Raw genomic sequence first — 25,336 nt, forward strand, 5'->3', positions numbered from 1 at the left:
TACACACTTTGTTCTCTTGTGCATGGCTGTAGGCGCTTCGTGTGCTCCACACAATGCATTCCATTTTGTTTCCATTTGTAATCAGATTTCTTCTCTATTTTTTTTCTCTTCTCTTATTTAAAAAAAAACGAAGATGTAAGGATCTTGGTAAAGCCATTCAAAAGAATATAAGGGAAAAATGAAAAAAAAAAAAAAGAAAAGAAGACGAAGAGAATTGTGAGTGAAGCATAAATGTAATATTCTCCATGTGTGATTCAGTGCACATCAAATCGATGCGAGTTTTGATTATTGAAAAATGTCATCCACATAAAATGAAAATTCAATATTATTTTGCATGTGCTCGCCATCGTATTCAACAGCATTTTTCAGCCGTAATACGATATGTGCTCAAATGTTGATGACGTTCTATCGTTTCCGTTCTAAATGGCACTATTCCAAAGACTTTCACCTGATTTTCGGTTCGCTCAATGTTGCATGCGGTGCGAAAATGTAATCAGAATAAAATGCTAACAAACGATGCAAACTATAGCGCAGAATATTCTCGTGTTGAAAAGGAAGAGAACAAGAGAGAGACAGACAGAGAGAGAGAGAGAGAGAGAGAGAGAGAGAGAGAGAGTAAGAAAGCGAACGACATGTATGATATGGGAACCACACAATACCATCTACGGTTGAGAGATAAAGAGACGGTTGTGGTGGTAGTGGCTGTGATGCTCCATCTGGGGGGCGGGGGTGTGGTAGGTAGTGAGAGGTAAATGTTTACGAGATCCACGGATATGTGTGCATTCAAAGGGTGTACAACTATGAACGAGCTGAAGTAAAATTTGCAAGATATGCTAACAATGCATTGAACGGATTTTATCTTTTATTCCAATCATTCCACTGTATGCCCTTCACATTCTATTCAACTTTCTCATCCCATTGTATGTGTGTGGCTGTGTGATTCAATCTCAACAATATTCACAAACTCTCGATGACACTGTCCCAACGCATGTTCTTCAGAAAATTGGTTTTCCATTTTCGGCAACAATTTAAATAAATAAAATAACGAAAGCAACAACTACAATAACGCAACACATCCATATATGTACTATGATGTGAAAAAAAAACGAGAAATAAGAATGTAAAAATAGAAACACACAAAACACATGTACAATGGAAATGTGAAGAAGAAAAAAACACATCTTAATAGAATGTGTTGAATCTATGGAAAGATACATTTCATTGTGTAATTCACGTTTCAATAAAACCATGCGAAAAGTATGTGTACACATAAGAGAGATAGAGAGAGAGAGTGGGAAAAGCGAAAATGTAAGCAGGAGCGAATGAGACGTACAAAATTGCAATTTAAATTCACATATTTTTTTTATATGCATTTGATTGTTAAATTATCCTGAAATTATCAACTGGCCACTTTAGTCAACATTTTGGCACAACCAACTGATTCACATAGCGAGCAAAAGAACAAGAAAAAAAACAGCATTTTCCGCTAGAAATATACTGTACATACATCTTGTCATTGTTCCCTTTGGTCACATTCTTTCTATGTATGGTGGCGCACTTTATATGGACCATTAGAATGAGCATAAAAAGAAATAATCAAATTGAACCAATCGAAATGAGAATCAAGCATTCTTGATTGTTTCGCATCATCATACAAAAGCCAAATAACACTAAATAATTCTACATTTTGTCATTTAAAATGTATTTACATGCAAAAACCCAAAGAGAAAGAGAGAGAGAGAGAGAGAGAGAGAGAGAGAGAGAGAGAGAGAGAGAGAGAGAAAGACATAGTCTATTAGAGATTACAGCAGTGAAGTGAGTACATTTCGAAATGGTGAAATAGTTTCGGATCCAATCATTATCATCTTTTCATGGGCCAAAAAGCGGAAGTAAAAGCGAAAGATGCAAAAACAAGAGCTGCCAGGTTCTGTGTTTCGGTTGAACATTTGATAAAGCCACGAGCAAATATTGATGCAAAATTAAAGAATGTCTTGAAAAAAGGAAAACCAAATATCCTGCGGTTTAGATGAAAATAATTTGGTTCATTTGTGGTAAATTCAAATGGTATTTTGATGACAATATTCATGAATGTTCTCGTTCTGTATTTTGTGTTTTTGTTCTTTTCACTCGGGCAATAAATGTCAAATGCCTTGCGGCTGCGATTTCTTCATTCTTGAAGTATAAGCTTTTGATCAAGCACAATAGTTTCAATTTAACTCGAGGCTTTTGTGTCAAATTAAAATCGATTCAAATCACATTTCATGTACATCGCTTGATTTGCGTCGACATTTCATTTGGACTTTTTCCTAAATCAATAAAACGATTGATTAATCTATTGATTTCAACAGAATAAATTGTAAAATGTTTGTGAAATTGATCGAACGATTGTTTTTTTTTTCGCTTCGTTCTTTTTCATTAAAATTCAGTGAAATGTTCTGCTGGTAACGTCATCGATCTCCATTCCATTCGGGTTTTTTTGTTGTCTTTTATACTCGGTTCTTGTTGTTTTTGTAGAAAATTTCATTTTTATTCCTTTGGCAATATTCTCGATCATAAAACACAAAATGTACGATGGTATTAAGTCTGCATTGCCTCTCTCACATTTCATTCTTCTTAATACACTTTGATTATTATTACAATCAATTTCATTTTTTTGGCTCTTTATTGCTTTGGTTTCGTCTGCGAATGCAACTCTTTGATTTTGGCTACCGGCCAAACAGCATCACCATCAATGGTTCAAATGAAATGAGAAAGAGAGTGGTGGAAAAAAAAACGACAAGTGCCGAAAGAGTGAAAAGTGTAAAGGAGACAAAGATCGTTGTGCTCGTGCATGCATCTATTTGTTTGAATGCGTTCATTCCTATGCAAAATAGCAAAAAATGATGAGGTTATCTGGAAAAGGACGCATAATGAGAGAAATAATCAATTTGAAAAAATTACACAAAATATTTCATGGCACTTTTGCACACGATTCAACTCTTTCTCTATCTCTTTCTTTCTTTTTAGGTTTCTCTCGTTCTCAATGCTGCTCTCACACCCTCACTATCTCCGTGTTGCCATCAGTGCACAAAATAACTTTCCGTGATTTTATCCAGTATGATATTGAACATAATCTTCAATCTATTTGTCTCGATTTGTTGAGAAAAAACTAATATGTTTTTTTTCGTGTTCTTATTTCAAAAATTACATCCGCACATTTTGAGATTCATTTTAAATCTTGTCATAGAAATGAGAAAAGAAAGACCTATGCATACTGGTGCACATACATTTATTTGGTCATAGGTTATGACAGAAATAGAGAGCCGTGTGCTCATGATCACCATATCGAGTGTAGACAGATTGGTACTATGTTGACAACTCAAGACAATGTCAGATAAATATTTGGTGAATAAGTGCTTTGTTTTTTTTCCACCAGCCCGACGGAGTCAAAGTGGATTAAAAGTAACCAGCGAGCTGCTAAAGAGTGATAAGCAATATCAAATTCACAAAGCACGTTTCATTTTCATTTTCAGTGTCTCTCGGATTTGCCGCATGAAAATATCGGATTATGTTGTGCCTTAATTCAACCGCAAAGCTCTTCAAATGGTTTGGTTGTTGCAATTGGATAAGAGTTCACACATACAACGTGTTTCTCATCATATCACATGAGTCCATTGCCACAATCCACATTGTGGATTGAGGAAAACAGAACAAGACACATACACGACAAAAACAGAAGGAAAAAATGTAATCGACATTAAAAGTCACAACGAACATCCAAAATGAAACACACATCGATTCAGGGAGACAGTGTCTCAATGTCCATTTTTATCAATTTTTCGTGTCGATTCAGTTTATTATTAATTGATTCGTTCAATTCTACCTTTTATTTTCTTCAATTTTCTCGCTCATCGAAATACCCATCAAAGAGCAACGAAGTGTACCGGGTTACGTTTCAATCATCACCATTATTCCTTATTTATGGAATAATACTGCATGAGACAACAAGATATGGATGACGACAATTAATCAACGAATAGTCAAATACTTACAGCACACTCAATCGAATCTAATATATTTTTATATTAAGGTGGGAATATTTTGCGATGTTACGTCGTAAACACCTTTTTGTCAATGTGAATGTTAAATAAATATTATTTTTTGATTGCAATGGCAAACGGCGAATAATCGGATTAGCAATTATAGCAGCACTTTTGTTGAAAAATTATCAAGAACCGAACGAGTGTATAATAAATGCGAACGCGCCAACCCAGTCATGGCAGACTCTTTTTATAGACGATTCAATCATCAATCGACTGAAGTGGCAGAACAAGACAACTTAGTCGCTGTCATTGTAGACTTTGCTGTTGATGTGGCTACTCCTGCTCCTGCTGCTGCTGTTGCTGTTACGAAACGACAACGGCATCAGGGGCTCAGGACTATTCAATTTTGTTACCATTATGTTTCGATGATTCGTGCCAGTCATCCATTCACAATATAAACATGAATGTTATTCGTCATTGTTTGTCAAATTCAATCGATAGTTGGCGCGGTAATATACGCGCGCGGTTGAAAACATTATGAAATGTTTTACATATTGGACGCGTCATTTCAAAATAGTCCACCATGCCTGTTTTTATCTTCATCGTTGTCTCTGTCGTTGCCGTCCTCATTGTCAACGAACGAACGAAGCATAAAATTCCAAGTAATTCCAACGAGAACCAGCTAAGAGGCAATATTTCACAACCGAAATGAAAATCCATATCGATTTTGGATACATTGTAATAATTTGCGGTACATAGACCTTATTTAGCGCCAACTCATAAACGTACATTCAACGTATATTTCGATATTCTATCGAGCACTGCACATTTTTGTCACACCATACACGAACAACACATTTTTCACATCATCAATAAAATAAAAAAAAACACACACACCATCGAAAATAGAAGAAAAAAGCGACAGCGACAACGAAAACAATGTGCTACGCACTTGACTGAAACTGAAAGTCGTCGCATTTTTGTTGACAGATTTGATGGGCATTACGTTGAATACTGACATATGACCTTGCACAAATTTAAAGCAGCGACAAACATTTGGCAGTGTGTATTTCTTCTCCATTGAATTCGAATATAAATTCGACAGAGGCAAGCATACAATGCTCGACACACGATGGTACACCATCTTTAATGCTGAGTAATTAATTCCGAGGATATTTCCATTTTCCATGCTCTATTGTAAGCGAACATGTTGAGAAATGAAAAAGAGAATGGAAACGGCGAGTGTTCAGAGTGAATTTGCAAATTTCCATTGATCGCCTAGTCATTCATGTAAAAAATTGAAATCGACAAGATTAAACAATAATGAACTTAATATTGAATACATTCGGTAAATAATTGAAAATTAAGTACAAATATTGTGTCCTTTGTATTTTCGTCTTATACACTCTCCTGTGTTTGTATGCTTTCTCTTTTATTTTTTATTTTTGGCGTCAAAACTCTTCAAATGTTTGAGTTCTGCTTATTATTCTCATATTCGGTATATACCGTGTTCCATTTGTTCACAATTTTCTTTTGATTTTGTGTTATTATTGCGTTCATGTGGAAACATTTGTTCAACTATATCGTAGTTTATGTGTCGTTCCATTTTTCGGTTTCGCTTATTATTTATTTAATAGAGTATGCACTGACACGTTAACTTGGCACTTTTATTCCATAAATTTTGCTGTAGTTGTGCAAGAGGCATGCATGTGATGGAAACGAGAGATAGAAAGGAAGAGAAAAAAAACTGTCTATGTATAGAATGAACATTTTTACTCTCTTTCAATCGACTGATGATAGCTTTATAACTCTTTTTCGTAAAAAAAAAGTGAACGCATTTGACTGCCAACTTAAATGCGGATAAATACTATCGCCATTTTTTACAGACTCTTTGCGTAAAAGAAATGTTTGAGAAACTGGTCGTTTTACTCACTTTTTTTCGTTCTCTCTCTAACTTGTGCTGTTCAAGTAAAAAAAAAAAAAATATTTGGCATAGTTGTTCATTTAATCAAAATGTGGGACTTTGTCTGAATATTTGAATGCTTCAGTGCATTTTACGCTTTTCTTCAGCGAACAATTTTTTTTCTGCTGCATATTTTTTTGGTATAATTTTGGAATCATCTGTCAATAATTATATTTATGTGGAACTACAGAATCTATATCTATATCTGAAAACCAACAAAATAAAAAAAAATTGAATTCCTAACGAGACAAATGCGTTGGTTAAATTTATTCACAGGCACAATGTTTTTGTCAGAATGAAATGCAGGACAAAAAAAAACTTCATAATGATAATTGATTGGTTGACTCATTACAGTTTGTGTTCAAAAGAAATTTGCAACTGTTTTAGATATCTGTTTGAGAATTGTCGAGTGTATTCGAGTGATTGAGGCACAAAAAAATGATTGCACCTGATAAGAGCCATGGATTTATTTACTGTTCATTTTTTTTGTCTCCGGTAAGTCGTTGAGCAAAGGTGATAAATAGAATGAACAAAGAAAACTTCTTTTGAACTGTTCACTTGGTCGCATGCACCATCGCTAAAAACGGCCCTCGCATTGTTTTCTTCATTAACCGTATTTCTTTGCATAGAGCAAAACCCTGCGGCTCTTCATTTTTCATGATACTGCTATGTTTGAAACGATAATAGCAACAGAATTTTCTTTGGGGAATAAGACAACAAAACAAAAATGAAAAGTGTAACGCAAATTACTGCCATACCAAAAGGATATATTTTAAAAAGCACAAGAGGATCACAAGAATGAAGCAGAAAAAAATCCAGAAAAAAATGTAGGAAGAAAAAATAAAAATACCACGAGAATAAAACAAAAATTATGTATGAAAAGCGCAAAGCATAAAGAAAATCGTTCAATCTCGCACATACGACAACAAGATTCATCCACAAACTAAATAGAAAAAATAGGCGCAAATATCAAAGATAAAGACGACAATTCAGCTTTGGTTCGGTATCCATTTAAAAGTTCAGTGTGTATTGCGAACTAAACACGTCAAGGAAGAAAATTAAACTTTGAGAAAACTAATCTAGTTGCAAATACAAGAAAGAATGAACAGAGTGAAGAAAAAAATGGAAAAATTAATTTTGTGGAATGGTTTGCAACTATGCATCGACAAAGTATGCATGAAGGATCACAAAGACTGAATCTGCTAAACGATTTCCGTGAGAGAGAGAGAAAAATATAAAGAGTAAGACACAGAAAGAGTACATGAAGAATACCTGATACCAAACAAGTATTTTGTGTACAGGAAATGGGTAAATTTACTTGCTTTAATCTCACTGAATGCAAATTGTTTTCTTCACAACTTTTTCTATCGCTTTCATCGTCATCGCCGTTTTTTTTTTGTTGTTATTATTTTATTTTTTTTTCTATTTTTTTGTGCTGCTCATCTATTGACTACTTCATTGTGCTGCTATTGCACCATAGCCATCGGTAAGAATGGTGGATTTTACCACAACAGAAAAGAAATGGATGGAAAATATGAGTTAAGTTTTAAGCCACAAAAAGACTAACAGAGAGAATTCTCAGCATCAATTAAAATGAAAGAATGGAAAAGGAATGGTTGGGGCAAGGGCTTTTAAATCATTTGAGCTATAATTGAATGAAAATTATTCTATTATGGCCATAGATTTAAAGTGGACAATTCAACTTGAGTTCATGTAGAATCAATTCATGTCTTTTCGCGTCGAAGAAATTTCAGCGTTTTTTTTTTATTTTGTTCAAAGAAGGATTCCAACGAAAATGTCCTCTGTGTCAAGCGAATAAATAACCTGATTAACAGTTGTTCCATTTCAATCCATTTTAAATTTAACACGTAGTAAACCATTAAAAACAGAAGTGAGAAGAGTAAAAAAAACACTAAGCTAAAACTCACCACTTTCGATGAATATCTTTGGTCCGTGATTTTTCGTGGCTGCACACAATTTTTTTATTATCCTCTTTCGATTTACACCAAATGTTTTTTTTTGTGTGTGTTTGTGTTCAAATAAAAGCAATCAACTACAGTAGTTCGGTCACACTGATTTCTTTGCTATAAATATTTTTTTTCTGTTACTGGTTTTGGTCTTTGCAGTTTTCCGTCTTTCTTCTAAATGGATTTTAATTGGATTTATTTTCGTTCGGCAAAAAAAAGTGCTCAGCAATTTGTTGGGTATTTGATTTTATGACGATGTTAAAAGTGGCGTGCACGGAATCAGCACTTTATTACTGCTCTTGCTCTTTATACTTTTTTTTCCTATTAGCATCAAGCGAACGCAATATCAGTGACAACGAACAAACATGAAAAACATTTAAGTGCTTATGTTAAAACTGATTACACTGAACGATTAGTGTTGGCATTTAATCATAACTTTGTTGCAAAATGGTGAGAATTATCTGTCAGCGCTCAATATAGATTAAGGTGTTATCGCTTCGATTTTTTATTTCTTTCAATAAAACAAAAAACCAATTTTTTCTGTTTGAATATTTGTTTATTTGGTCGTGGGGCAATTTTAATTTTTTTTTTGTTGTTTATTGTTATTGTATTATTTTTCTGGTCGTTTTCTTTTGGACTTCTTCACTTTGTATTGATTTGTTTGTTCATGCATACACTTTTCAAATAAACATTTGTTGAATGTTATTGACTTTTCGTCCTTATTTTCCTTTCTTACGTTTAACTCATTCTTCTTTCGTTTTTTTTTTCTTGATCGGTTCTTTTTTTACTTTATTTTCTTTTTGTATTGTTTCTCTATTTTTCACACTTTTTAGTTTGCTGTTTCGTTTTTCAATTCGCCAAAAAAAATGTGATTCGTTTGCTTCTTTGGTTGAAAATCTATCACTTTACCATCGGATCGAATCAAAAATTGTTGGAAAATGTTCACTGATGTGGAAGTGAATGTATTGCGGCTTTCTCGATAGAAACAAAAAATGTCAAGCGACAAAAAAGAATCGCGTGAAATTCGTTTGTTTGATTTTCTCTCTCCGTTCTTGATTTAAGGAAATAAAAAAGCGATTTTTTTTCTCTCTTTTTTTACAGCTGATTATTTGCTTGATTTAAATGGAATTTACTATATGCACACCACCTACGTTTTTTTGCTCTGCTGCTTTTACCACACTGAAGAAATTTGCATTCGGTAAATACCAAACAAAATTTTTTTTTCTTTCTTGATTGACTTATAACTTGCACAACGGTCGGAAAGCGATTTTTTTAATCGAAACGAAAAATATTATGTCTGTATTACCGGTGTGTTGCTTTGGTGATTGAAACGGAAATTATGACACAAATAGACCGAAAACTAATTTCGGTGAAAATTCCGTTTCAATTTGCTGATGTTTTAACTTCAAAACTTCGGGACATTCAAACGATTGCATGAAATTGAGCACATGGAAATCTTTCGATTTTTGGCCGAGTTAATCGAAAACCGGTAATTCAATTTTTATCAATGTAAAATCCGTTGAGAAACAAATTTCGTATTCTCTCTATGCAAAGAGTGCAAAGAGAAGAAAAAACGGACAATTTTTTTTTTCGTTTTTAGTTTTCGTTCGTTTCTCTTCAATTAATTTAGTGTTGGATTCAACTTAAGGACTGTTATCACGAGCAAAAAAATACATATATATTTGTCACACAATGTACGATGAACAGCTGAAATGAGCTGATAAATCTACGTAAATTCTTACACGGGCAATGACGACAGCGTGAAAAATACTCGACCGGATGAATGAAAGTATCCGAAATGACTGAAACCACTCGTTGATTCAGAGCCTCCGCGTTGTTGATTTCAAACATCTACTACTCATGTGGTACAATAACAACAGTATCAACGATAGAACATTGGAAATGGATAGAGAGGAGCAACGACGACAACGACAACGGCAGCAGCAACGACCGACAACGGCAACAGAGACGACGTCGAGCGCACAGTAACAACAACAATAAGAATAATAACAGTTGCTCCTGTAGCTACTTCATTCAATCCACTTGAAAAATTGTTTCGGTTCGGTTACGATTCCGTTTTATTAACAAATTCTAAATAGCACATCTAGTTCCACATCCATCCATCCATCCATATGCAAGGTTTATTTGATGCATTTTTGGACGTGTGTTCATCGACGCAGTGCAGCTGCGCACAACTGATATACCTTTTCGAAGTGATGATATTCACGTGCTCCTTCGAAATTCAAAGCATTCGTACGTAAACATTGTTGAGGGGAAAATGAACTCTGCAGCAGGGGCAATGAATTGATATGATGTGCATATGCATAGCGTGTCGAATGGTTACGCCATTTCTGTGTGATATTGATGAATAGAGGAACTAGGCGGAGACTGAACATTATTACTGGAGAATTTTTGTGTTCCATTCACAACCATTCGATTCATCCCTATGTGCATTAGAAAGAGGGACGGTTCATTTATTATTACAGAAAAATCGGTACGTTCAACCGAAAATATAAAAATATATTCAATGAATAAAATATAAATTAGCTTTGCTAATGTGATTCTTGTGTTTTATCCTTTTATGTATCACAAAATTGAAAACAAATCAGGATCCAACTAAAATATGAAAATTTAACCATAAATCGTATCGTAATTTACTCAAAGTTCTTAATCTGTAATTAAAATCATTGCAAAGACTTTTTTGAATTAATGTGCTAACAACTTGAATGCAAAACGGGTTTTCAACGACAATAATGAGTTACGAATAGGGACACAAAAAATAAGCGCCAAGATAAAAAAAACCGCTCAGAGTTTGAACCTAATTTAGCCACATAAATAAACGATTAAAGCAAATTATTACCCACTTTATGTGCAACAAAATTATTTACGTGCACAACACAGGCCATTACATCCAAACATATTTTCATTACACTGACGCAAAAATATCGTTTCTCTCTAACCCAAATAAATACATCTCGTAAATATGCAAGGAAATCTAAAATCAACAATAATTTTTTTGTCTTGTATTTGACATTTTTTGTGTGTGTTTTTTTATAGTCATCGTTGTCGTTGACGCTATGTGTTCTTTGTTTTTAATTTTGTCACAGCGAATCGAGTGGCAAAACGACAATTCAAAAAAAAAACCTGAAATGTGAAATACTGAATTGCATGCATTCGCCAAATCCAAGCGAAGTATAAAATATTGAATATGAACGAAAAAGAGAGAAAAAAAAAACCAAAGCAACCAACACAATCCGTATACACAACTTAGCGAACTGATTATCGCATTTTATTTCATTTTCCTGTTCTATTTACTGCATGCAGCTATGTATTTGTGTGTGTGCCCGACCTTTTTTCCACTATTGTTTATTGTCGTTGATTTTTAATTAATTACGCTCATGCATGCGAAATCGTTTTACCCAACTTCAACTATTTATCACTTGAGCGACAAACAATGAAATGCACCCAGCAGAGTACAATGGCAAAATCCGTACAGTACACTTAATTCGAAACATAAACAAAATAATTTCAGTTTTTTTTGTGTTAAACAATTGCAACTTTGAAATTTGAATCGTACGAAGAAGAAGAAAAAAAAACGGAATTTATATCGCAAACAACCATTGTTTTTGTTGCTCGCACTCACATGTGTAGTGAAATGACTGATCGTTTTGGTCGTCTCTCTCTCATTTTATTAAATATATATATATAGATAATTGGTGGCTCACCATGCACAAATGATGCATATATTCAGTGCGCGATTAGGCTGCTACATGCTGTTGATTGGCCTGTAACTGTTTCCACAGCAAACAGAAGTGGCCATTTGGAGCCGCACACCATAACCCGGACTAAATGGTGTGCATTCGGTTTAAATCAAATATGCTGTGCTCGTGCTGATGAAACATATAAAATTAAATCTTGCATTGCACGCAACACATCTATTATGGCATATTTGACTAAGATGAATTGCATTGTTGATATTACAAGAGATCATTTTGTTTGTGTGCGGTTTTCACTTGGTTTTCGACTTACCCATATATAATCTGTAATTTTTACATCAAATTTCTCCAGCCAAAATTCATTTTGATTTTGTGACTATGGTGGGGACTTAATTCGTTGTTCATTTTATTAACTTACTTTTTCGTCAATAGATGGCGTCAGCGGACTTAAGCTCAAAAGTTTCGCAACTTGATTTAAACATAGATTTTAATTTAGTTTTATTATACATAGAAACAATTTATTCTGTTTTATCAAAAGTTTTTATTTCAATGTGCGCTCAATTTGGTAACATTTTGCTGTTGTTGGTAATTATTTTTCATTTTTTTTTGAAGAAAATCAATAAATATCGATGCATATTTGATAATGTGCTATTAAATTCCAATCAATCGTCTTGAGTTTCACATACACACATTTTTTGTGTTTCATTTTAGTGTGTTCTTCTGCAATGTTTCTCTTTTGTATTGTTCGTATGATGGGCGAGACTGGAATTGGCATATATATTTATAAATCAATATTAGAAAAAGGTTTTCAATTTCGATTCGTTTAATTTAGCACACTTCAACCGTTTGATTAGTTTCAACCGTTTCCTTTCACATTAAATGTTAATAGAACAATTTTAATGCCAAATTAGGTTGTTAATTAAACGGCTTCGTTATACATCTCTAGTCTTTTTCGTTCAAAAATTATATTTTAGTTAGTAAATATATTTAAACATTTGTTATAACATAAATTGTAATGTCAAGGCACAGCAAAAAAAAAACTTGTCAGTAGCGATTATATATATTTTCTTTCAGTTATTATTACTAAAAAATTGAGTAAAAAAAGGTTGATCATTCATTATTGTTTTTGGTTAATTGATAACACTTAAAATAATCAGCATTGTCTTGTTGTTGCTTTTCAATTAGTTAAATGGTTTATCACACACTTTCAGGGTCGAAGAATATCGTTTTTATTTTTATTGGTTTTTACTAACCTTCCACATGTTCTTGTTCCATGTGGGAAACAAACGTTTAAAGCTTCTTGGCTCATTGCCCTGACGAATTTTAACAATGACAACATTTTCCTCCAAACGTTCCGATGGGTCGTTGTGAATATATTGCTGCAAGCGCCATAAAATTTATTTAAAAAAAAAACATCGAAATGATATAAAATATGGATGGCAAATGTGTGTTTGTGAGTATGAGTCTTATGAAAATGACATTTATGACAATGAGGGTTATGTTTTGTATATTTTGATATTTTTTCAGATGTTATTTGTTATATGTCTGTGATTGTGATTCGATGAGAGCGAGTAACGATTTGAATGAAATTGTTTATTGGCATATCTTACATGAGCCACTTCAATTGATTTGCGTCGTTCTTCTTCGCTTGAATCATTTCCTTCCCACACATAAACCTCATCACCGCCATCCAAAATCATAACATCATCTTCATCCAAATCGTCTTGTTGATAATCGTCAATTTCTTCGACGCGCAATTTACCATTCGACAATAATTTGCAATGGAATAAACGTGGTTCCAAAAATGGTGCTCCCGGTGGATCAAGTTCGGTATCGTAATCACTTTTGCCATTGAGTGCCGTCCAAAATTCATCTGGCTCATGATTTTCATTGATTATTTGTGCGTCAATGCGATTTGCAGAAACAGCATTAACGACAACAGAAGCCATTTCTTTTTCGAATTTCGAAGCGCCCTACAGAATAGATCAAGATAGCACATCTGCGTATAAAGGTCGATGCCATTGAAAAAAACCTTCGTTGCACTTACGAGTCCATTCCAAATGAATGCATTTGATGGTGTTCGTAAAATGAACACATCGTCCGATTGTAATGATGCAGCAATTGGGTCACGTTCATCGGCTCGCACATCATCGATACTGGTACCGCGAACACGGAACAAATGGGTTTTATCAGCAGCATCATCGTTTATGTATGTTATCAATTTGCCTTTGAAAATTTTTAAGAAATGTCGTGGCTCATAGCCTTGCACAACGCGCACTTGCAACGCTACATCATTCAGTTCACGATCCAATTGTGATGTGTACATTGCCGATGTTGCCTTATCCTTATTCGATGCATTTTTACCCTAAATTCAATGTGCATTTTAATAAATATTTTTTTGTCTATTCATTTAATAAAATATATTGAAAAATGTATAAAAATGTTTCGGTAATGAGCTAGCTCAGAATCTTCTCAGAGAGGGGATGATTTCAAAAATGAAAAGTTTTTTGTTTTAACTTTTTCATTTCTGTCTATCTCTGTGTAAAATTGAAAATCTCGGATAGCAAAGGTAAAACCCAACTTCTACTGTATAAAATATAATAAAACTTATACATACTTGCCAATAGTAGATGACAAAACCTTCTTCACTAGCATTTTTATAGTGATATTTCAGAACATATGCTTTCGATCCGAATAGAATGCCAGATGGCTCAATAGCAACTGGTGTATTATTATCGATGCGCCAAATTTCAATGCTACCCTCACCACTGTCAGGCATAAAACCAATAGCACGACCACCGCTCTTTTTCAATGCGCGAATCTCATTTGGATCGATTTCATCTTCCATGCCCGAATCGTTGTCGATATCTTTGGCAGCACGAATCAAACGTCTATGTTGCATGCCAGCATCACGCCATGTTGCAAAATACTGCTTGAATGGTGCTGTCTCAGCGTTTTCGACAATACGATGCACTGGTGTCCATGATGGATACTTTTTCGATTGAATAAAGTCTGAACCAAATAAAATCAATAGTGGTGAATTTTTGGTTGAAAAAGAAAAATTCTGTCCGTTACTTACTTTGAGCGCGTACAATTGATTGGGATTTTTCTTGTTGAGTGGCACCACGACCAACCCAAACAAAAAGTGCACTACCAGTATCCAGAATGAAACAATCCTGAAATAAAAAAGAGTCGTTTAAATTTTTGTACGTTCATTATAGAATAAGTCGTATATTTACCTCGCTCTTGAGCATCTCTTGACGAATTGGTTTTGTTGAAATTGTTTCCACTTTCAATGTGCCAGCCGAATCGGTTACCTTGCGTTGTAAAACGAAAATCGTAAAGCAACAGAAAAAAATATAGAACTTGTCAAACGAACCTTGTATAAGGTGACAGCGGCAGCATCTTTTGTTTCGAATGCAGCATCATCTTCGGATGTTGATTCTTCTGGAACTTTATCTGGTGACCCGCTTCCCAATATCTGGAAAAACTCTTCCTTATCGTCAGCGCTACTGAATTGATCTGAAGAGAAACAGTTTTCGTCAAATTTCCAAAACATTTATCAATTTCATGACATCAATTACCCAAAATATGCACAGAAGCACGACCATTGTGATCTTGATCTCTAATTTGATTTGCCGCACTAACTGCCTTCAATTGTTCGACGCGTTTTGAACTTGGTCCCTGGTAAACGTAAATATCTCGACCACTTTCCAAAATGAAACAATCGCCTTTGTTCATGTTTGAAACGGAGAGACCAACTTCTCGTACGCGCACATTACGCTTTCCTTTGACTTGGAACAAACGTTTTTGGCTATCATCGTTTGTAGTGACATGATGGAAACCACTTGCAACACCACCAGCAACATATCGAATACCTATGTGAAAGGTTTTTTTTATTGATGGTGAATTTGTTCCATTTTTTCTCGATAAAATGTATATATTTTAGAAAATACATACTATTTTTAAAGTATCCCAAAAATTTGGCCGATTCATGTTCTTGAACTTCACGATATTGAACGGGAGCACCTCCAAGCAAATCATCCAACTTTGATTTGATTTAGAATAATATCATTAATAAACGATTTGAACGAAAAAAAAAGGTTGTTAAAAACCTACCTGTACGGTTAGAATCGCAGCTGCACCAGCTTCGTCTTGCGACGTTTCCAAGCCCAGCCAAAAATGCACATCCCATGACAAGCGCTTCTTGTTGTCTTCTTTGGTCTAAAAATAAAATATGCCGACGATGTGGTAATAAGAATGCGGGGCATAAAGTCGACGCAAATTATGAGCATTTTTAATACGTACATTTAAAATAATATACGAGTCGCCAGTAAAGAATTTTCCATGGTCTCTAGCTGGAACAGCGACTGGTTCAAAATTCTGTAATATAAAAATATCCACACAGAAAAAAATTAATTACGCAAAAATATATCGGTTTTCGTGTAATGTGAAAACTTTCTCATAATTTTTCAAGCAAAATTTATAACGTGTTTATTTACTTTTCGGCTTGTAAAAATCGAATATAAATAAAACCAACAACAAGATCATCAAATCGAGTACATCAAAGAAATAAAATCAGTTGTTCACAAGTGACTATTGATTTTCGAAGCTGATTTAATGTACAACGTCAAATGTAATGTGCGCGCAATATTGATTTACAAAATATGAGCGAATGAATTATTTATAAGATGATGTGTTTTTTTTCGATGAGTGTGCTTGTTCAAGATCTCTCCGAATATGAATATGCTTATGAATAATTTGCAAAACAACAAATTACTGCCGAAGCGTCTTGATTTAAAAATGCCCATGTTTTTTTTATCTCGTATTAACGAAACTCGATCATGATGTGTCGTATACGGTATCTAAATGGATCTTCTGTGATCTCGGCTTCGACTCAATTAAAACGTGTTGTTTTTCCTCCGCACATTTTCCAAACGAAAGTAGCCTATTTTAGACGTCGTAAGCTAAGCACCGTGTAGTATATTAGCATGAATTGCTTGCGACATTTATCCATCGCATTTCATCTCATATGTAGATATTCAGTGCGTAACACAAATCGTAAGCACGACTGCAGTCAAAATCAATAGTTGCGTGCTACTGTTGCCGCTGCCTCTGGTCGAATCGCGTATTTATGGTATATGTTCGAAAGTCCGTTGCTTTTATTTTTCTAGCGCGTTGCTTTCAAATAAAAAAAAAATGAAAATTCTTAAATAACCGTTTATATCATTTTCGATGTTTTCGATCAGTAAGCGATTACTGCATATAGGCATTGCCATTGTGTATGTTAATTTCGAATTAACCATATATATATTTTTTTGCTATCGAATTAACCGATTTTCTTTATTTGCTCAATTGAAAATTGGATTTGTTCATGGTGCAAACGGTGTGCAAAAAATGAAGAAAAAAAAATAGAAGAAGAAGAAGAAATCAATGCTTTGTTGCGCAAATCATAAGTGTTATACGCCGTGTACTTTTTTACAACAATTATGCCGGTTGTTCATCTGTGAAAATGAAAACTCATTTTTTCTTTCAATTTGCTTGTGTCTTCGAGCGTTCGATAAAAGATAAAAATAAAAACAAAAACAATCCATATATCAATTTTGTTTTTAGTTTTCATCGCTTTTATTTACCGCGATCGTTTTTTTTTCTCTCCTCTTTACTCTCTGATCGGGCATCATTCAACCCAAAACAATGTGAGCGTTTCAAGATGAAGCGTAGCATAACATTTCATTTGCGAAATTGGTTATAATTATACACCTACATACGCTATTCTAGTCAACGCTTAGTCAATTATTGTAATCGCATACAAACATTCAACGAGAAAAAAGCCACCATTGAAGTAAATTGTCTAACACACCAAAGAAGAATAATAAAAAAAAATCCCTATCGAAACGTCTGCCATTCATATTTAACAAAGCAAAAAACGATTTGTCTTCAATTGTGAATTTTATTCAGTGAAACGAGAGCTATTTTTTAAATGAAAACATTAAAAAGAAAGAGTTATGCTCTAACCGATCGACAGAGGAACGGAGAGCCTATGGATCGAGCACATATCTTAGAATATTTGTCGAACACGAACCGAAAAATTGTGCTTGCATGTGTGTCAAATTTAGTTGTGTGAGCGAGGGTAGACGTACAAATGCTGATTGTAATCGAGCGAAAGCGACAGTAATTGGAAACGAACAAAAAAATAGATAAAATTTTAATGAAATGTACATAAAAACAAATGCTAATTTTACTTTAATATTCGTTTATCGAAATGGTTACACATTCGACTTGCTGCTTGCCGGCAATAAAAGTTCGTACAGGCCATAAGGCAACATTCGGAATTTGAAATGAAACAAACTCATATGTCATCAGAGATGCATCTATTTTGGGAATTTCGTATTTTCCGAAAATTTTGAGTTTGAAGAACAACAACAAAATTTAAATGACTTGAAGCATCCACAGATGAAAAGTAGAGTAACTATTTATGAGCGAAAAAAAAATCATGATGAATTCCACCAAAACGTTCATAGTTGGAATCTCAGTTTTAATGTATCAAATGGCAGAGGTATCGGAAGCCGAGATTTTGTTCATTTGTTTCTCTAATTCCAAATATTGATTGTCGAAAAAATATGAGCGACGTGATCAATATGCAGTAAATTATTGTATGAAAAAAAAATCTCATTCATTTGATCTTCAAATTGTTCATATTGAGAAAGTTTTCGATGTCGAATAATTTCGATGAATTCTTGTCTAAAAATCAAGTCGATGAATTCTTGTCTGTAGAATATTTCTGATCGCCTACAAAAGTGTGACTTTGCCACTTCACAGATCATCTATTTGTTACCCGTATAACAACGGTAATTTTGTGCACAACATCCGAAGAAAATATTTGCAATGAATTATAAACTCCGCTCAAAATGACATTTGAATTCGCATGCAAATGTGTTCCACTAATTAAAACTCATAAATTTCTTTTAATGCATGTGGATTGATGGAATCTTTTTTTTTTCCATTTCATCTCATTCGTTCTCACATCTCGGAATTTTTTTAAAAATTATCTTTGATTTATTGCTTTAAAAATGTGATGAAAATTACCTCAACACGCCAAATTTCTAGTCCTGCTGCTCTGCCAGCATTTTGAAATGCAGGATGCATGACTGTTGGTCTTGTATTTTTGTTTCCTTGTGTATTTCCTCTGGCTGTCGGTATAACACTATCCCGTCCTGTAGTCGTTGCTGCAAAACAGTCTCTTGTCAATGACACCACCAATAGCAAACTGTTGTCGGTTAAACGAAATGAAATATAGTTTGTTTATTTGTGTTTTATGCAATTTACTAAATCAATTTGTATGTTAATTTCGGTGCCAAGCCAAAATCGGCGAGTAGAAAATATTCGGTTCGTCATCGGTGTGGCTTATATTTGACATAAAAACCAATGTTTCACATTTCCTTAGTGAATTTCCCACATGTGAATGATGCACGCGAATGGTGGCGAGACAAATACACTTTATACATATGCATACACATATTAAGCAATATTTTGCAGGTTGTTACAAAAGATTATCAAATGAATCATTTTTCAGATTCAGAAAATGGGTTTTACACACGCAAACCGACAATTCCAGTATAGCCAGTGAACTAAAGTTGAAAACAAAACAGGAATAATCATGAGACCAAAGGGAAAATTGAAAAAAAGAGAAACTTCCTGGCCACACTTAGTCATATGTATTGCGGAGTATGTCGCGTTTTTAATTAATTAATTAAAATGTTTAAAGCATATTATCACTTCAATCGTGGGCTATTTTTTGTAACAACATATCTTTCGTTATTTTCACAGTTCGCTGAGTAATAATTTTAAGTTGGTCATTAACGTTACAGTTACACGAGAATTTTTTTTTTTTTGGTTTGAAAATGGGAAAAAGGCAAAGAAAAAATTTCAAAATGACATAAAATGTCAATGCCTTTGACTCGGTGTGGTAATTAGTGTCACAGATAAAAGGTTGACATTTAGAAAATAAAATGATATGATACAATTACAACAATTTTCAATAACAATTATTCATTCAAATTCGAGTTCGAATGTGAAACGTCAATGTTCGTGTACAAGGTTTTATCGCAAACAAACGATAAAAAAAATATATACAAAAATATTTAATTAAAAATATGAGATACCTCAATTGATAACCGTGGAATAATGTTCAACACAATTGTTTTGCGTATGCACTTTGTTTTTATACTTATTACTTTAGAACGATAAACGTACAAGAGTTGTTTAACTTTCCGTAACTGTGTAGTTTCAGTGAATTTATGTTCGGCACCTCTTTATTCTTTTAGCTCAAACTAACAAATGATACTGTTACCTGCACAATGCTGCAACGCGACTAACTGGCCGCCGCTTGACGCTGTCGAACGCGCACGAAGGCAGCAAAACACCGGCTTCGATCATTTTCGGTTGAATTTATCTATTTATCGAGTTGAAAGAGAGAGAGAAAAACAACAAAGAGAAATAAAAATAGCGATAAAAACGATCATATACACAAACTTTTATCTTGAACGAATATGCGTTCTCGTATGGTAGATATGAAAAAAAAAAATCAAAAGTATACAAATATGTATTTTCGATACACATGCTTAAGTTTTCGCTTTTTTTTATGAATAAAAACAACGTAACAAATCATCAACACAACTATGGATTCGCTCATTCTATTTCAAGTGCGGTGTCAATGAAACTTTGTCAATTGGGAATTCTTACATTAATCAAAATAATGACAAAACCGACACAAAACAAGATTATACCACATTTTTTATTATTAATGTGTTGAGATGATACAGAATTTTTTCTGCGAATTATTCTTTCGGCGAGAGTAGTGTGACTTTTGTTGAATCACTTTGTTTTTGTTTTTAAACTGGCTGGCCAAAAAAATATATGCCGATCAAGTCGAAATGTGTCTTTAAAAGACAGTCTTTACAACCAGCTATATGCGATAGCATTTGAGTTGAGAATTGAAAACATTTCGAATATGTGAGTTAAATAAAAACCTTGGAATTCTATTAACTTTTGAATAAGATACGGTTTTTGCGCTAATGCACCTTAACTGCGTATCTTTATTCTTTTGAACAATTTAATGTAACGATATTGTATTATAATCATTCCCGCATGCACAAGTTTGATGACTCACTGCCGTGCGAATAGTTCAACTTTTGTTTTCAAGACACCAAATGACTGAGCAGCAGCAAAAACTACTGTTGTATCGTTTCCGATTATATGGTGTTCAATGTTACAGCAAAGTAATATAATTTAGCCGCTTTAAAAAGCATGTCGACTTTAAATCGTATCAACTTTCGACGCAGTTACAACTATTGAAATCAATTTTTTTTGTATTTCGTCGAGAGTGAAAAGACGTGGATTTCTGAATTGGCTCATAAACGTAATACGATGACAATCAATTCTGGTTGCGTCAAGGTCATTTGAAAAATACATGAAAACATATGCTTCTCAAGTAATGTCTCTTTTTTTCGGTGTTGGTCGTTTTTATTAACCGCATAATGATCAAGTTTAAGGCCACTTTGGCATTTTTAATGGCTTGTTCGGTGTCAAAGCCAATTGTTGCTTGAATGAGTAAATACGTTAATAAACAAATCAAACACATCGCCTGAAACAATTGAATGCTCGAGAATAAATTTGAGACTTCTTATGAGATTCTATTGAAATGTTACACCAACATATAAAAATTGGAATTTTCTGTATGTGTAACACCACTTTTGTGGAATTTCGAGAGCAGTCTCACATTCATTCTCGGACAATTAATCACATTACAAAATATACAGCCATAATATCTTTGACATTGATCAATTTTAATATATTCGTACAAAACCGAAGACAATTCCATTTTTTACCGGCAACAATATCTCTTCTTTCACAGCAACAAAAGTCGTCAACATTTCGAGGACTTTGTCAATTTATAAATTTGAAAAATTGACTGAAAAATTGGTTTCATCACTCTCTAGGTGATAATTTTTGTAAAATATATTAAAAATAGTTTGTTGTTTTTTAGTAGTATTCACAGTAATAGTGAATGTTTTTCTATGTAAATGTTCAATTCCATCGGACAAAGGTATTATTGTTCACTTGGGATTCCTAGTTTTGTACACTTTTTCCGGCAAATTGGCCTGAATAACATGTGTCGAACTCGACTATGACTTCATTTATAGTATTTGAAAAAATCTAATTATGATTTTATTTGCCATTAAACAATTTTACGCGAATATTTTCACATTAGTATAGCTCGCTTTCAAATGTTATCAACTTTTTCACTTGATTTAAATACGCCAAATGTGTTTTTCAATTAAGACAAGTCTGAAAAGATTTTATTGCTTAAAAATTGAGAATAAAATACAATTAACAACATTTCACTTAATTTCACAAATACGAAAAAAACGAACAAATCTTTATAAACCAGCGTCGTTCGTTCATGACAAATTCAATATAAAATTGAAAAAAAACTTGTTTTTACCTTTTAAACCTCGCAAATGAAGCCAGAGATTTTGCGTGCTGTGCACAACTAATGGAATACAAATAACAAAGTAAAATACAAAAAAAAACACTTGCGAAAATATTTCGTAAATTTTGCTCGACCAGTTCGTGACAACGACTCGAATAAACTGACCGATTAATAAGATGTATAATAGCGTTTATGGTTTATTTATTTGACTATTTTGGCTGATTATGAGGCGTTAAAACGATAGTGTGCTAAGTAAAATGCTTGTGGTTGCTTTTTTTTCTCGTTAAAAACGTAAATACAAAATCAAAACTCTCTTTCAAGTTATTTGCTAACGTAGTGTATCGCAATTAATCAATTCATAGAAATTTGTCGGTCAATATAATGTTATGTAGATTAACGTTATTTGAGTTTGTTTGTGTTTTTTTCATGTGTTTGTTTGACATTTTCATGGTTGTAAGCACTGCACTCAGTGAATAGCATCGCAAAATACACACATGGACATAGTTAAAGCATAGAAATTACATAGGCCATAGCGCACAATGACAGACATAATATTTGCATCTTGCCTAAACCTTATTTGATCTCAATGAGTTTAACTCATAAAATTGCGCGCGTCTTGATCGCCGACGTCGCCGTCATCGTTTTTATTGTTAATTAATGATAACATTCGCATTGATGAATCGAAACAAAAATACTTTAAAAGTTACAAAGATCACCAGATAAGCGTCTGGCTGAACGTCAAAGGGCATTTTGAACGCTTTTTCAAATTTATTTGATGGATTGATGAAAGAGCATTTGGAAATTCACAATCGATTAATTCTTAAAATGTAAAAATCGATATGAATTAAACAATTGATTGAAATTGAGTGAATGTCGAAAATTTACATCCATGTTTTCAAATATAATCCAAAGTTAAAAAAACTATATAGAACATAGAGATTACAATGAACGTTATCTCTCGATTCTTTTTACACAGATTTATACGAGAATATATCAGCATATGCCTAGACGGCAATGAATTACCTATATTAAACAGAACTGAATTACCTATATTAAACAGAAACAGCACCATACAGATATCTTGCCTTTGTTAAACCCTAAAATTTATTCAAGCAACAGATCGGCGGTATTGTGTCTCTGTACGTGTACACTGTAAAATTTCAATTAAATGTATTCTAACGGTTTGAATCATAGGAAAATCGCAAAATGTCAAAATATGCATTTAGTATTAACATTTAAAATATGGCTGTAGTGTGCGGAGGAGGGAGGCGGGAGGATTTACCCTAATAACTTTATAAAAACTTTTATATATATTTTGGCCTCAAATTAAATGGTGAAATTTTCAAAATAGTTCTAACGTCTAACTTAAAATCCAAACTTAGAAAAATATAGACAAGATTGATAATGATCCGATTCCAAAACGATCCGAATAATTTAAAATCAATTTAATTTACTTTTATTTCTAATTCCGGTGGTTGAATTCAATTGATACTCAAATTTTTTCGAAAAAGTCAACCACTCAATTGTGTTCATTGCCTAACAAGATGTTTTTTTTTTTTTTCAATTTATCGACTTTCTGAACAACGAGAATTTTAAATTTAAAAATAAGGAAGCAAATATACCAAAATTGAGTAAAAATTGCGTGTATTCCATATCAGATGGTTTCAGATTGATTCAAGAATTTACATGTTTTTATTGAGGAAAAATATAAATATTATAAATTTGAACTCTTGAAAAGTATCATTTGCACAGTTGTTTTTGTAGCAGTGTTATTTCGGCCGAATCCATTTCTAAACAGTTATAATAATTCATCATGGAGTAAACGAAGAAAAGTGATCACCAAATTTCACATTTATTAGATGGATTCATTGGCGAGCTGGATGGACAATAGAAGGTTTTCGAAAATTCTTTTGAATTGGATAGCGTACCGATCACACGGTTTCTTAACGGTGCATAAGTCGATCTTACTAGTGATTTACTAATTTGTACATCATTCTGTGCTGCACACCAACCCTTGAAGTTTTTTTTAAAAAAAGAAAAGAACGATTTTCATTTGTTTAAGGACGATGACTTCGAAATCTAGATAAATAATATGTAAGGGAATAGTGTTGAGTGTAATGTGCCATGCGTTAAGGATAATAAAAGAAAGGCGATGAGGCCAAAAGTCACAGTTGGAGGAATATGGATGAATGAAAAGTGAAATGCCCGTTTGAATAAATTTATGAAATCAGATAGATGTGGAAGAAATCAAATATGAGACGACGGCCTAAGAAGAAAACAATAACATACAGAATATTCTGCAAAAAGACGAATACAAATTTATGTGAGCAAAAACCAAATATACAAACAGACAGCGCAAAAGTAAAACAGCCTACTTACATGTGTTTCTTATGTATCTGTTTGTAGCTGCAAAGTTCGAAAATGAAATTCGAGGAAGCTATTCGTCTGGATTCGGGCTGCATTCTTTGCAACCACCAGAACAAAATATACAGCGATCAAATGTCAATTATTTAATGTGCTGTAAAAAAATCGGTGCTGTTTTTTTCGCTACTTTATAGATAGTGCTTTCATATGTGTTCACGTTGCAGTGTTTACCTGATTTTTAAAATACCTTACTTAAAATCATGAATATTTATAATCTTTCAGATTTATTTATGACTCATATGAGCTATCGGAAAGCGGTTAGTTGTGCTTACTGTTGATATTTAAAAACTTTGATTAAAAAAGAAGAAGACATTTTTTTATAGCTGTTAAGTTGATCTTTCAGTAGAAAGTCGCAAACATTCACGAAACCAAATGAATAGACCTCTATGCAAATATGTAAATGTCTAAATTCGAATTGATTTATATGTGTTGTTTGAACTACTTTTACCAAGACTAGATGGTAGACATGATAAGGTGTTAATTACATTGTGTAATTAATTGTTTTGATAATGCTTGGCTAAAAAATGTAATAACCTTACGCTATGATATTGAATAAAATGATTTTGAATCAAACACGTCGAATTCCACATATTATGGTTCATTTTAATCATTAAAGTTTGCTAAACATATTTTTTAACCTTTCACCACACACTAAACCAGTATTATTACTTTAACAGCTGTGCTCGAATGTGCTATAATACTGTATCGTGGTCAACTAATTCAAAATTCGACTGTGTCACTCACTGTTATAA

The 25,336-nt window shown here is 33.4% G+C and overlaps 2 protein-coding genes across 3 annotated transcripts in view; both read right to left on the reverse strand.

The window, feature by feature from the left end:
* The window catches only part of LOC116346806 (limbic system-associated membrane protein), a 323,959-nt gene extending 315,414 nt beyond the window's left edge, over positions 1-8,545 (reverse strand). For both annotated transcript variants that reach the window (XM_031777028.1, XM_031777027.1), the window contains exon 1: positions 7,914-8,545. The gene's annotated coding sequence lies outside the window, so the exon portion shown is untranslated. The remainder of the gene's footprint in view (positions 1-7,913) is intronic.
* Positions 8,546-12,195: 3,650 nt separating this feature from the next.
* On the reverse strand, positions 12,196-22,332 carry LOC116346917 (gelsolin). The gene is made up of 15 exons (XM_031777213.1): positions 22,173-22,332; positions 20,019-20,120; positions 18,755-18,935; positions 15,977-16,051; positions 15,788-15,892; positions 15,629-15,716; positions 15,253-15,546; positions 15,048-15,190; positions 14,908-14,985; positions 14,748-14,844; positions 14,286-14,680; positions 13,716-14,033; positions 13,279-13,641; positions 12,922-13,047; positions 12,196-12,430 (listed from the first exon to the last, which is right to left on the reverse strand). The coding sequence occupies exons 2-15, from the start codon at positions 20,102-20,104 to the stop codon at positions 12,371-12,373; spliced, it is 2,409 nt and encodes an 802-aa protein (XP_031633073.1). The 5' UTR covers positions 20,105-20,120; positions 22,173-22,332; the 3' UTR covers positions 12,196-12,370.
* Between the last annotated feature and the right edge of the window lie 3,004 nt (positions 22,333-25,336).

Source organism: Contarinia nasturtii, unplaced genomic scaffold, assembly GCF_009176525.2.
Source record: "Contarinia nasturtii isolate CC-2019 unplaced genomic scaffold, AAFC_CNas_1.1 Cnas_scaffold_1699, whole genome shotgun sequence".
Lineage (NCBI taxonomy): Eukaryota > Metazoa > Arthropoda > Insecta > Diptera > Cecidomyiidae > Contarinia > Contarinia nasturtii.